The 12,397-nt window shown below is 46.0% G+C and overlaps 1 protein-coding gene across 4 annotated transcripts in view; it reads left to right on the top strand.

Annotated features, from left to right (window-relative positions):
* The window catches only part of pde1a (phosphodiesterase 1A, calmodulin-dependent), a 352,383-nt gene that overhangs the window by 313,672 nt on the left and 26,314 nt on the right, over positions 1-12,397 (top strand). For all 4 annotated transcript variants that reach the window (XM_060928983.1, XM_060928979.1, XM_060928981.1 and 1 more), the window contains one exon: positions 5,635-5,751. In XM_060928983.1, coding sequence (XP_060784966.1) covers positions 5,635-5,751 — 117 coding nt within the window. The remainder of the gene's footprint in view (positions 1-5,634; positions 5,752-12,397) is intronic.

Raw genomic sequence — 12,397 nt, 5'->3', positions numbered from 1 at the left:
ATGCTATTCGTCTGGACAACAGGATGAGAGAACGCCACCAAGCCTTGAGCCCCCCCAGCCTCCCTACCTCTACCTGGAGACCGTCTACCTCCTTCAGTGACTGTCCAGAACCCATGCAAGTGGGTCGTACTCGCCTCTCCGCATCTGAGAGGGAGCGCAGAAGGAGGGACAAGTGCTGCATCTACTATGGCAAGCCTGGTCACTTCCGAGCATCATGTCCCGAACTCTTGGGAAAAGGACCGCCCCGTCCAGCCGAGGGAGGGTTGTGACGGGGCCTACCCTCTCTCCCGGACTCCCTGGCCAAGGAATCTACATCCCGGTCTCCATCTCCTGGGGTGAGTCTGTCCACTCTTGTCAAGCTTTGATAGACTCAGGGGCGGCTGGGAACTTTATGGATATTCACTTCGCCCAAAGCATCAATATACCTACTGCACCTCTTGAAGTCCCTCTGTCTGTGTCTGCCCTCGATGGCCAAGCGTTAGGTGATGGAAGAGTCACCCAAGTTACTTCTCCAGTTTTCCTCCAGTCTCAAGGTCACAAGGAAGAAATATCCCTGCACCTGATTCCTTCACCTGAGTTCCCAGTTATTCTAGGCCTTCCTTGGCTTACTCGCCACAACCCTCGCATAGACTGGGTAACAAGCCAGGTTGTGGAATGGGGCCCTGCATGCCATGCCTCTTGTCTGCTCTCTAGCTCTCCTGTGTCTCCTGCCGAGCCCCCTGATCTCACCGAGTTATCTCAAGTTCCCACAGAGTACTGGGATCTCAAGGAGGTATTCAGCAAGAGCAGGGCCGCCGTTCTTCCTCCGCACCGGGCCTACGACTGTGCCATCGACTTGCTCCCTGGGACTACCCCTCCTCGTGGCAGACTGTTTTCACTCTCTCAGCCAGAACGCAAGGCCATGGAGGAATACCTCAAAGATGCCCTGGTCTCTGGGTTTATTCGACCCTCCACTTCACCTGCTGGAGCCGGCTTCTTCTTTGTCGGCAAGAAGGATGGGGGGCTCCGACCATGTATTGATTACAGGGGCCTGAATAAGATCACTGTGCGCAACCGATATCCCCTTCCGCTGATGTCCACAGCTTTCGACCTGCTCCAAGGCGCCACCGTCTTCACCAAGTTGGACCTACGGAACGCATACCACCTCATCCGTATCCGACAGGGAGACGAGTGGAAGACTGCCTTTAACACCCCGTCTGGGCACTACGAATACCAGGTGATGCCCTTCGGACTCACCAACGCACCAGCTGTTTTTCAGGCCCTAATCAACGACGTCTTAAGGGACATGATTAACCTATACGTTTTTGTCTACCTCGACGACATCCTTATCTTTTCCAAGACCGTGCAGGAGCACCGCCACCATGTCCGCCAGGTTCTCCAGAGGCTGCTACAGAACAATCTGTTCGCCAAGGCCCAGAAATGCGAATTTCATGTTCCCGAGGTCTCCTTTCTGGGATTTATTGTACGGACAGGCCAACTCCAAATGGACCCTGCCAAGACCCTGGCCGTCCGGGATTGGCCTACTCCCAAGTCCGTTAAGGAGGTTCAGCGGTTCTTAGGATTCGCTAACTTCTACCGCAAGTTCATCAGGAACTTCAGTTCTGTGGCAGCACCCATGTCAGACCTCACCAAAGGGACAGGTGGATCTTATGGCTGGTCTCCTCAGGCAGAAAAGGCATTCAAAGACCTCAAGGACCGCTTCTGCACAGCACCCATTCTGGTTCTCCCGGACACCTCCCAACCATTCATCGTGGAGGTGGACGCCTCGGACAGTGGTGTCGGCGCGGTGCTCTCTCAACGTTCGGAAGGAAAGCTGCACCCCTGCGCTTACTTCTCCCACCGCCTGAGTCCTGCTGAGTCCCGGTACGATGTGGGGGATCGAGAACTGCTAGCGGTCAAACTGGCCCTTGAGGAGTGGAGGCACTGGCTGGAGGGAGCACAACATCCATTCCTGGTTTGGACTGACCACAAGAACCTGGAGTACCTCCAGCAAGCCAAGAGACTGAACCCTCGACAGGCTAGATGGGCCCTGTTTTTCAGTCGGTTTGACTTCACCCTCTCATACCGCCCCGGCTCCAAGAACACCAAACCTGACGCACTGTCCAGACTGTTCTCTGCCACTAACAGGGAGAATGAAGTCGGGCCTATTATCCCTGTGTCCCGGATTGTGGCCCCTGTCCGCTGGGGTATTGAGGAGGCTGTCCGACGAGCCCAACGCCAGGACCCCGGTCCTGGGACGGGGCCACCAGGCCTCTTGTACGTCCCACATCAAGCCCGGGCCAAGGTTCTCCAGTGGGGTCACTCTTCCCCTCTCACCGCCCACCCGGGAGCTCGGAGGACCCTGGACTTCCTGAAAAGACGCTTCTGGTGGCCTAACATGGAGAAGGAAGTAAGGTCATTTGTCCTGTCCTGTGAGGTTTGCACCAGAACCAAGAACCCACGACAGCGTCCCCAGGGTCTCCTGCATCCTCTGACCATTCCCCGGCGTCCCTGGTCCCACGTAGCAGTCGACTTTATCACGGGTCTCCCTGAGTCACAAGGTAACACGGTCATTTTGGTCTTAGTTGACAGATTCTCCAAGGCCTGCCGCTTCATACCACTGTGCAAACTCCCCTCTGCTCTTGAAACTGCGAAACTTTTGTTTAATCATGTCTTCCGAGTCTTTGGTCTTCCACAGGACATCGTCTCAGACCGAGGGCCCCAGTTCTCCTCCCGAGTGTGGCACGGGTTCTGCAAGGTCATCGGAGCCACTGCCAGCCTCTCCTCTGGGTTTCACCCACAGTCCAATGGTCAGACGGAGAGGCTCAACCAGGACCTGGAAACCACCCTGCGAGGCCTGGCTATGGATAACCCGACATCGTGGAGCACCTGGCTGCCATGGGCGGAGTACGCCCACAACACCCTGCAGTCATCGGCCACCAAGCTGTCGCCATTCCAGTGCCAATTCGGGTTCCAGCCACCTCTGTTCCCGGACCAGGAGGAGGACGCGGGGGTGCCCTCGGTCAACCAATATGTGAGACGGTGTCGCAAGACCTGGAGCAAGGTCAGGAAGACCCTCATACAGACCTCCAGAACCAACCAGACTCAGGCCAACCGCCATAGAAGACCTGCACACGCTTTCCGCCCTGGGCAGCGTGTTTGGCTGTCCACTAAGGACCTTCCACTGCGGGTGGAGAACCGCAAGCTTGCTCCTCGCTACATTGGCCCCTTCAAGGTGGTGCGCAGGGTGAACCCTGTCTCCTACCGGCTCCAGTTGCCCCGGACTCTGAGGATCAACCCCACTTTCCATGTTTCCCTGTTACGGCCCGTACTGACGTCTACGTATGCCCCTGCCCCTAGGAACCCCCCACCCCCCCGCATCTTCCAGGGGCAGACTGTGTTCACTGTGAATCGCCTGCTTGACTCCCGCCGGGTCCGCGGCGGGTTGCAATATCTGGTGGACTGGGAGGGCTATGGTCCTGAGGAGCGCTGCTGGGTTCCTGCTCGGGATGTCCTTGATAAAGAACTATGTCGGGACTTCCATTCGGCCCATCCGGATCGCCCTGGGAACGTCAGGAGACGCTCCTAGAGGGGGGGGTCCTGTTAGGACTAGGACTGTTTTGGCCTCTAGAGGCCGCTGTTATTTCCTTTTCATGTCGTGTTCATTTTGGCCTCTAGAGGCCGCCACTGTTCCTGTGTTTTGAGTTTGTGTTAATTGCCTAATTATCTTCACCTGTGTCCTTAATTAGTTTGTCTATTTATACCCCTGAGTTCAGTCCTCTTGTCACGGAGTCTTTGTGCTGTTATGTTTATCTCCAGTTTCCTTTGTACTGTGTTTTTTTATCTTCTTAGCTTTTGTATTTTTGCACTTTGCTTTTCTTTTGGATTATACTCTTTGGTTTTTTTTTGTCTTTTGTTTTGCCCTGTATATAGTGTATATAGTTTAAATAAACCTTTTGATTCTTTTTCTACTTCCGCCTCACGCCTCTGCATTTGAGTCATCCCCCTGGTGGCCTAGTGGGGGTTTGCTGGATTATCACACCAACGAACCAGGTTCGAATCCCAGCAAAACCCTAACATAAATAAAGATACAACTTTCATTGTCAGATGGTCAAGTGTTTATGAGATACGTTGCCTTGCACTTATGATCGGGTTCCCAGCGGTGGTACACTGATGTCGTTTGTATGGACGGACATCATACGGTTGCAAAAGCCATCAAAAATCAGGTTACCATATTCTCTTAAGTATGGAGCAGTGTTGTAGTCGAGTCATTAAACCTCGAGTCCGAGTCCAGTCTCGAGTCCCCAGTGTTCAAGTCCAAGTCATTAAAGAAAATTTCGAGTCGAGTCCACTATTGAGCCGAGTCAAGTCCGGGATCAAGACTCCAACCACACCATTTGACGGTGTCTGTTGCTGCCTTTATGTGAAAGCGTCTCTGCTACTGTGTTGGACTAAAGTTACTGCTGGACTGCCCCATTTTAGTTAACAGGCGACAGATAAAAAGCTTGTTCATCATTCAGCAAGCCCCGCCCACTATCAACAGAGCAATGAACATCGCATGTCACTTCCTTCTCTGGGTGGAGTCTTACCAAATGACGATTGAAGTTCGAGGTTGTCCCCGTCGCCTCCTCGATAGTTCTTCTACATATGGAACACATAGCAGTGCATTTTTTCCCACTGCTATGTGAGAAGTCTGTATAAGCAAAGCAGACAATCCTAAGTGCGTCTCTCCAGGCATTTTAGCGTCGTTAACATTAGTTTGTTCCTGAACATGACGTATGAACAGGTGAATGTGCTTCTCTTGCACGAAATTAGTATAAAAATTAATGTAGATATAAATATCTTACACCAAATTATTATGGCATGTTACAAAAAATAAAGAAAAAAATCTGAGTCCTCGTCTCCAATTTACGAGTCTGAATGCAGTTAATGTCTGAGTACGAGTCATCAGTGCTCAAATCCAAGTCAAGTCGTGAGTCCTTAAAATTAGGGTACGAGTCGGACACGAGTACTACAAGCCTGGTATGGAGCTCCGCTAATACACTTCATGTTAGACTACCCGGGTGTGTATTATTTTCATGTCACAGCATGGCTCATCATGTATTATTCATTACTTATCTCAGCATATATATATATATATATATATATATATATATATATATATATATATATATATATATTTATGTATTCCGTAAATTAGTGCATTAAATCAGTGTGTGCATAAACTTCACCCGAACCAATCAGAAGGCTGATGTTGTTGTCCATCCCACTGTAACTATAGTAAGTTTATAATCGAGTAGTTTGGTACATTTTATGTTGAACAATCCTGATTTTTTTTCCCATTCATGCTGCAGTTTGAGTGGAATAACAGCTGGGAGTCTCAGACAGAAGGATGTCAATCAAGTGTTGTCATCAGAATATCAGGCCACACCCATCTACAGTAACCGACTCAGATTAGTCTGATCATTGGATTTCTGTTCATAATTAGTTTAAATCACACTAAATATTTAATACAATATTCAATTATGGTATCGTCGAAGCAACTTTCATACACTAATAATTCAAACTGGATGTCGTCGTGAAGTGTTGTACACAGCTACACTCCACAATATGTATAAATGTGTGTGCAATAACTGAGTTCTATCATGTTTGCAGGACGTTGATAAATGGTCATTTGATGTCTTCACGCTTCATGAGGCGAGCAGCGAGCACGCGCTGAAGTTCCTGGTGTATGAGCTGCTCACCAGATACGACCTGATCAACCGCTTCAGGGTGTGTGAGATTGTCATCACACACACACACACACACACACACACACACACACACACACACACATACGTACGTCACCAAAAAATAAAAATAGCTCTTGCACTTGGACATACGAGGTACTCATGCTGGGAAATCCAAGTTTAGGCTTTGGCTCTGCAGAGAGAAGACTCCTACACACATTATATGCACACACTCTTACTGCTCACTTTTGGATTTCTTTTTTTTTTTTACTTTATCCTGCTCGCTCATCCACATTTGTGAATCACTTTTAGAGAAATTATCATTAAAGTGTTACGAATACGACTGCTATTATTGGTTCTGCTCATTACTTTTTAAATATTTTTAAATTTAGCTGAGTTACTCAGAAACACTGCAGAACAAGCTATATTTATACGCCAGAACAAGCATCCACTTCCACCACGACACTCTCTGTACCAGTCAAGATTACAAACTTTACTTTTCTTTCACGCATGTAGTGACCCAGTCTTTACTCCAGGTCCTTCTCAAGGTCTCTAAACCTCCGATTGGTTTAACTCCAGTGTATCTTGCTGATCTCCTGAAGCAGTATAGCTCATCATGAACCCTTTGCTCAGCTGAGACCGGACTCACATTATCCATCCATCCATTATCTGTAGCTGCTTTATCCGGTTCTACAGGGTCGCAGGCAAGCTGGAGCCTATCCCAGCTGACTACGGGCGAAAGGCGGGGTACACCCTGGACAAGTTGCCAGGTCATCACAGGGCTGACACATAGACACAGACAACCATTCACACTCACATTCACACCTACGCTCAATTTAGAGTCGCCAGTTAACCTAACCTGCATGTCTTTGGACTGTGGGGGAAACCGGAGCACCTGGAGGAAACCCACACGGGGAGAACATGCAAACTCCACACAGAAAGGCCCTCGCCGGCCACGGGGCTCAAACCCGGACCTTCTTGCTGTGAGGCGACAGCGCTAACCACTACACCACCGTGCCGCCCTCTATATATATATATATATATATATATATATATATAAATTGAGTCACATGGCAGAAAAGAGGAAGCAGAAACCCGTCTAGTTTTCTGAAGTACAATTCATAAATAATCCTCATGTTTGTCATTTAGTAAAGAATAAAATATATTTAGCTTGTGATCTTACTCTAAGTTATTCGAATTTATGCTTCTTTGCTATAAGAAAAATAATTAATAGTTATTCCACAAAATCAAGTCATACATGAGCTGATAGCTGACGAAGCACATAGCACCGAGTTGTCTATAATCCATGTATGACGAGATTGAGTGGAATAACTGTTTTATTCTCTCCACATTCACTGGATTTTGAGAAACAGAGCATTTTTATTTTTATTTTTTGCAAATTCGATAAATAAAAAACTTTGTCCAAAACGTCCGAACAAATCATTTCCACTTCTAATGTAAACAAATGTGAAATGACAGGAACAATTTGTGAAAAATGATATTATAATAATAATAATAATAATAATAATTAAAGCCGCAAGCGGCCTCGACGGGCCCTCGCGCCAGCGGCCAAGGGGGGGCGGGGGCATGCGTCGCTGCGAAATACCTTCCACAGCTTCTGCGGCAAGAGACATTACTCCCACAATGGCGACAAAGCACAGAATTGGACACATGGCAACAATAGGGTCTCGCACTTCGTGAGTTGTCGACCATGGCAAGCGCCTCAAGAAGGGTCTTGAAAAGAGTTTGCTTGCCAAGTTTGACAAATCAGAAGCTGCAATATCATTTTTGCCATAATCAGCACCCCCAGGGGCGAAAGTGCACAAAATTTGGCGTATATGTCAGGTGAGCTACGAAGAGTTTGCGTATGAAGTTTGATGACAATTGAGTAAATAGAAGATGAGATATAGATTATTGAAGAATAAATTTTTTGGTTTTTCCCATGTCAGTGGTGGCGCTATGCTGTACATGAGCGATTATGAGTTGGAAAAATAAGTGTCTACAACAGCAACGTACAATCACAAGGTAGTGGTGTGAAGGAAAAGCATTATGGAATTATTTACCAAAAACCCGTTTTGGAGAAATTGCGTCGGCCAAAAACAGCGCCCCCCATGGACGAAAATTCCCAAAATGTGGTATACATGACATGGGAGGTAGTAAGAGGGTGGCCGTGAAGTTTGACCAAATTTGAGGAAAGATTGGATTTTTTGCCCAAAAATAGCGCCCCCAGTGGCGAAATATCACAGAAATTGGGTAACATGTCAGAAGCCCAATGAGTGATTAGCGTGTGAAGTATGAGCAGTTTTGAGCAATTAGAAGATTTGTTATGAATTTTTTAGCATGTAAAATTTTGAAGTGAAAATTGAATGACGTATAACTTCTGAACGGTTTATCCTACGTGAAACGTATTTAGTAACATTTGTCAGCCATGTCTGTAGATGATGTGTATCAATTTTGGTGACATTCCTATGAACGGTCTAGGAGGAGTTGCGCCGTTTTCGTGGCCACGCATTTCGCACAAAAGTGAAATTACCTCACTTCCTGTTGGGCGTGGCTAACGCATTGGCATTACATTTTTGTCCGGCTTAGTGAGATACATATGCGTACCAAATGGCATGCCAGTACTACAAACGGTATGGCAACCAGGCACCTTAATGCGGGAGGCCAAAATCACAACGACTTAGGGGGCGCTATAGAGGCCCTGAGCCCCGGCCAAGTTTGGGCTTTTGGTTCTGAGTAGCGGTGGCAATTCTCGGAAGTGGTGCCAAATTTCGTGCGTTTTCGCCCATGGCAAGCGCCCCGAAAATGGCCCAACAGCGGAGAAAAATAAAGAAGAAGAAGAAGAAGAAGAAGAAGACGGAAGAATAATAATAGTGAACTCTTACAAGAACAATAGGGCCTTCGCCCATAGGGCTCGGGCCCTAATTATACACATATATATATACACACACACACACACACACACACACACACACACACAGTGGCATGCAAAAGTTTGGGCACCCTTGCTGAAAATTTCTGTTACTGTGAATAGTTAAGTGAGCGGAAGATGAACTGATCACCAAAAGGCATAAAGGTGAAGACAACACATTTCTTTAATATTTTCCACAAGATTACATTTTTATTTCCATCATCTACAGGCGTAAAATACCAAAAAATTAAAAGGACCTGAAGCAAAAGTTTGGGCACCCTGCATGGTTAGTACCTAGTAACACCCCCTTTGGCAAGTATCACAGCTTGTAAACACTTTTTGTAGCCGGCTAATAATCTTTCAGTTCTTACCTGGGGGATTTTCACACATTCGTCCTTGCAAAAGGCTTCCAGTTCTACAATTTTCTTGGGCTGTCTTGCACGCACTGCTCTTTTGAGATCTATCCACAGATTTTCAGTGATGTTTAGGTCAGGGGACTGTGAGGGCCCGGGCAAAACCTTCAGCTTGGGCCTCTTGAGGTATTCCATTGTAGATTTTGAGGTGTGTTTTGTATCATCGTCTTATTGTAGGACCCGTCCTCTTTTTAACTTCAACTTTTTTACAGATGGTGTGATGTTTGCTTCCAGAATTTGCTGGTATTTATTCGAATCCATGCTTCCCTCGACCAATGAAATGTGTCCTGTGCCACTGGCTGTGACACAACCCCAAAGCATGATCGATCCACACCCATGCTTCAGAGTCGGAGAGGTGTTCTTTTCCTGGAATTTGGCACCCTTTTTTCTCCAAACATACCTTTGCACATTGTGGCCAAAAAGTTCTATTTTGATTTCATCAGTCCACAGGACTTGTTTCCAAAATGCATCAGGCTTGCTTAGATGTTCATTTGCAAACTTCAGACGTTGAATTTTGTGGTTTGGAGGCAGGAAAGGTTTTCTTCTGATGACTCTCCCATGAAGGTCATATTTGTTCAGGTGCCGCTGCATAGTAGAACAGTGCACCACCACTCCAGGGTCTGCTAAATCTTTCTGAAGGTCTTTTGCAGTCAAACAGGGTTTTTATTTGCCTTTCTAGCAACCCAACGAGCAGTTCTTTCAGAAAGTTTTCTTCATCTTCCAGACCTCACCTTGATCTCCACTGTTTCTGTTACCTGCCATTTCTTAATAACATTACGATCTGAGGAAACGGCTACCTGAAAACACTTTGCGACGTTCTTGTAGCCTTCTCCTGCTTTGTGAGCATCAATTATTTTATTATTCAGAATGCGAGGGAGTTGCTTAGAGGAGCCCATGGCTGTTGATTTTAGGGACAAGTTTGAGGAGTCAGAGAATTTATACAGCTTTGAAATTTGCATCATATGACCTTTCCTAACGAAGAATTTGAACAAGCCACAGCTCAATAAGCTAATTAAGGTCTGGAACCTTGGTAAAAGATACCTGAGAACTCAAATGTATTGGGGTGCCCAAACTTTCGCATGGTGTTCCTTTTCTTTTTTCACTCTCCAATTGTACAAAACAAAAATAATACACAAATCTCGCATAAAACACTGAAAAGAAATGTGTCGTCTTTACCTTTATGCCTTTTGGTGATCAGTTCATCTTCTGCTCACTTAACTATTCACAGTAACAGACATTTTCAGCAAGGGTGCCCAAACTTTTGCATGCCACTGTCAGTATTATTATGGCAGATTAATTTCAGGATCAGTTGTACTTCGATTGCTTTATGACTCGTCTGAATTACACTCCTGTGTACTAGCACTTACTCTAAACATCATATTTAGTTGCATAACTCACTGTTATTCCTGCAGCTATGTTACTTGTTTGTCTTTTAACTTCATAAAATGTTCTTTGTATCACTGTCCAGAGAACGAGAGAATAATATGATATTTGATGCACAATGTGATTAGGGAGTCGTGTTTAAATGAGTAAAGCCCAGAACACTGACGTTAACGGTTCTGCAGTTGGCAACTGAGAAATGGAAATGATGAAAATATTGTTGTAGTGTTTCATCTCACCCTTTCTCTTGATTTCTCTCAGAAAGGTTTACACACACACCACGCATATAACCTCAGAGGTGTTCAACTACACATGAGAAATGTAAGTGAGAACTCGGCATTTTAGTCGAGTGGATGATGAGAATTCTTGCTGTTAAAGGTGCACTAAAGTGTATCCTTATAAGAGAGCGATTTAGCAAAACAGTCGCTGACTGTGCACAATATAAACCTCCAGAAATGCCGCTTCATTTATGAAGAAATATGTGCTGTTATTTTTATTATAGCAAAGGAGCATAAATTTGAGTAACTTAGAGTAAGATTGCAAGCTGAGTAGCTAATGCTCATATTTAAACACTTTATTATTACTATAAAGGTTATACAGTGGGGCAAAAAAGTATTTAGTCAGCCACCAATTGTGCAAGTTCTCCCACTTAAAAAGATGAGAGAGGCCTGTAATTTTCATCATAGGTACACTTCAACTATGAGAGACAGAATGGGGGGAAAGAATCCAGGAAATCACATTGTAGGATTTTTAATGAATTAATTGGTAAATTCCTCAGTAAAATAAGTATTTGGTTACCTACAAACAAGCAAGATTTCTGGCTCTCACAGACCTGTAACTTCTTCTTTAAGAGGCTCCTCTGTCCTCCACTCGTTACCTGGATTAATGGCACCTGTTTGAACTCGTTATCAGTATAAAAGACACCTGTCCACAACCTCAAACAGTCACACTCCAAATTCCACTATGGCCAAGACCAAAGAGCTGTCAAACGACACCAGAAACAAAACTGTAGATCTGCACCAGGCTGGGAAGACTGAATCTGCAATAGGTAAGCAGCTTGGTGTGAAGAAATCAACTGTGGGAGCAATTATTAGAAAATGGAAGACATACAAGACCACTGATAATCTCCCTCGATCTGGGGCTCCACACAAGATCTCACCCCGTGGGGTCAAAATGATCACAAGAATGGTGAGCAAAAATCCCAGAACCACACGGGGACCTAGTGAATGACCTGCAGAGAGCTGGGACCAAAGTAACAAAGGCTACCATCAGCAACACACTACGCCGCCAGGGACTCAAATCCTGCAGTGCCAGACGTGTCCCCCTGCTTAAGCCAGTACATGTCCAGGCCCGTCTGAAGTTTGCTAGAGAGCATTTGGATGATCCAGAAGAGGATTCAGAGAATGTCATATGGTCAGATGAAACCAAAATATAACTTTTTGGTAAAAACTCAGCTTGTCGTGTTTGGAGGAGAAAGAATGCTGAGTTGCATCCAAAGAACACCATACCTACTGTGAAGCATGGGGGTGGAAACATCATGCTTTGGGGCTGTTTTTCTGCAAAGGGACCAGGACGACTGATCCGTGTAAAGGAAAGAATGAATGGGGCCATGTATCGTGAGATTTTGAGTGAAAACCTCCTTCCATCAGCAAGGGCATTGAAGATGAAACGTGGTTGGGTCTTTCAGCATGACAATGATCCCAAACACACCACCCGGGCAACGAAGGAGTGGCTTCGTAAGAAGCATTTCAAGGTCCTGGAGTGGCCTAGCCAGTCTCCAGATCTCAACCCCATAGAAAATCTTTGGAGGGAGTTGAAAGTCCGTGTTGCCCAGCGACAGCCCCAAAACATCACTGCTCTAGAGGAGATCTGCATGGAGGAATGGGCCAAAATACCAGCAACAGTGTGTGAAAACCTTGTGAAGACTTACAGAAAACGTTTGACTTCTGTCATTGCCAACAAAGGGTATATAACAAAGTATTGAG

This window comes from Neoarius graeffei, chromosome 9 (assembly GCF_027579695.1).
Source record: "Neoarius graeffei isolate fNeoGra1 chromosome 9, fNeoGra1.pri, whole genome shotgun sequence".
Classification (NCBI taxonomy): Eukaryota; Metazoa; Chordata; class Actinopteri; order Siluriformes; family Ariidae; genus Neoarius; species Neoarius graeffei.
Note: the sequence above shows the minus strand (reverse complement) of the source record. Positions and strands in the feature narration are given on the sequence as shown.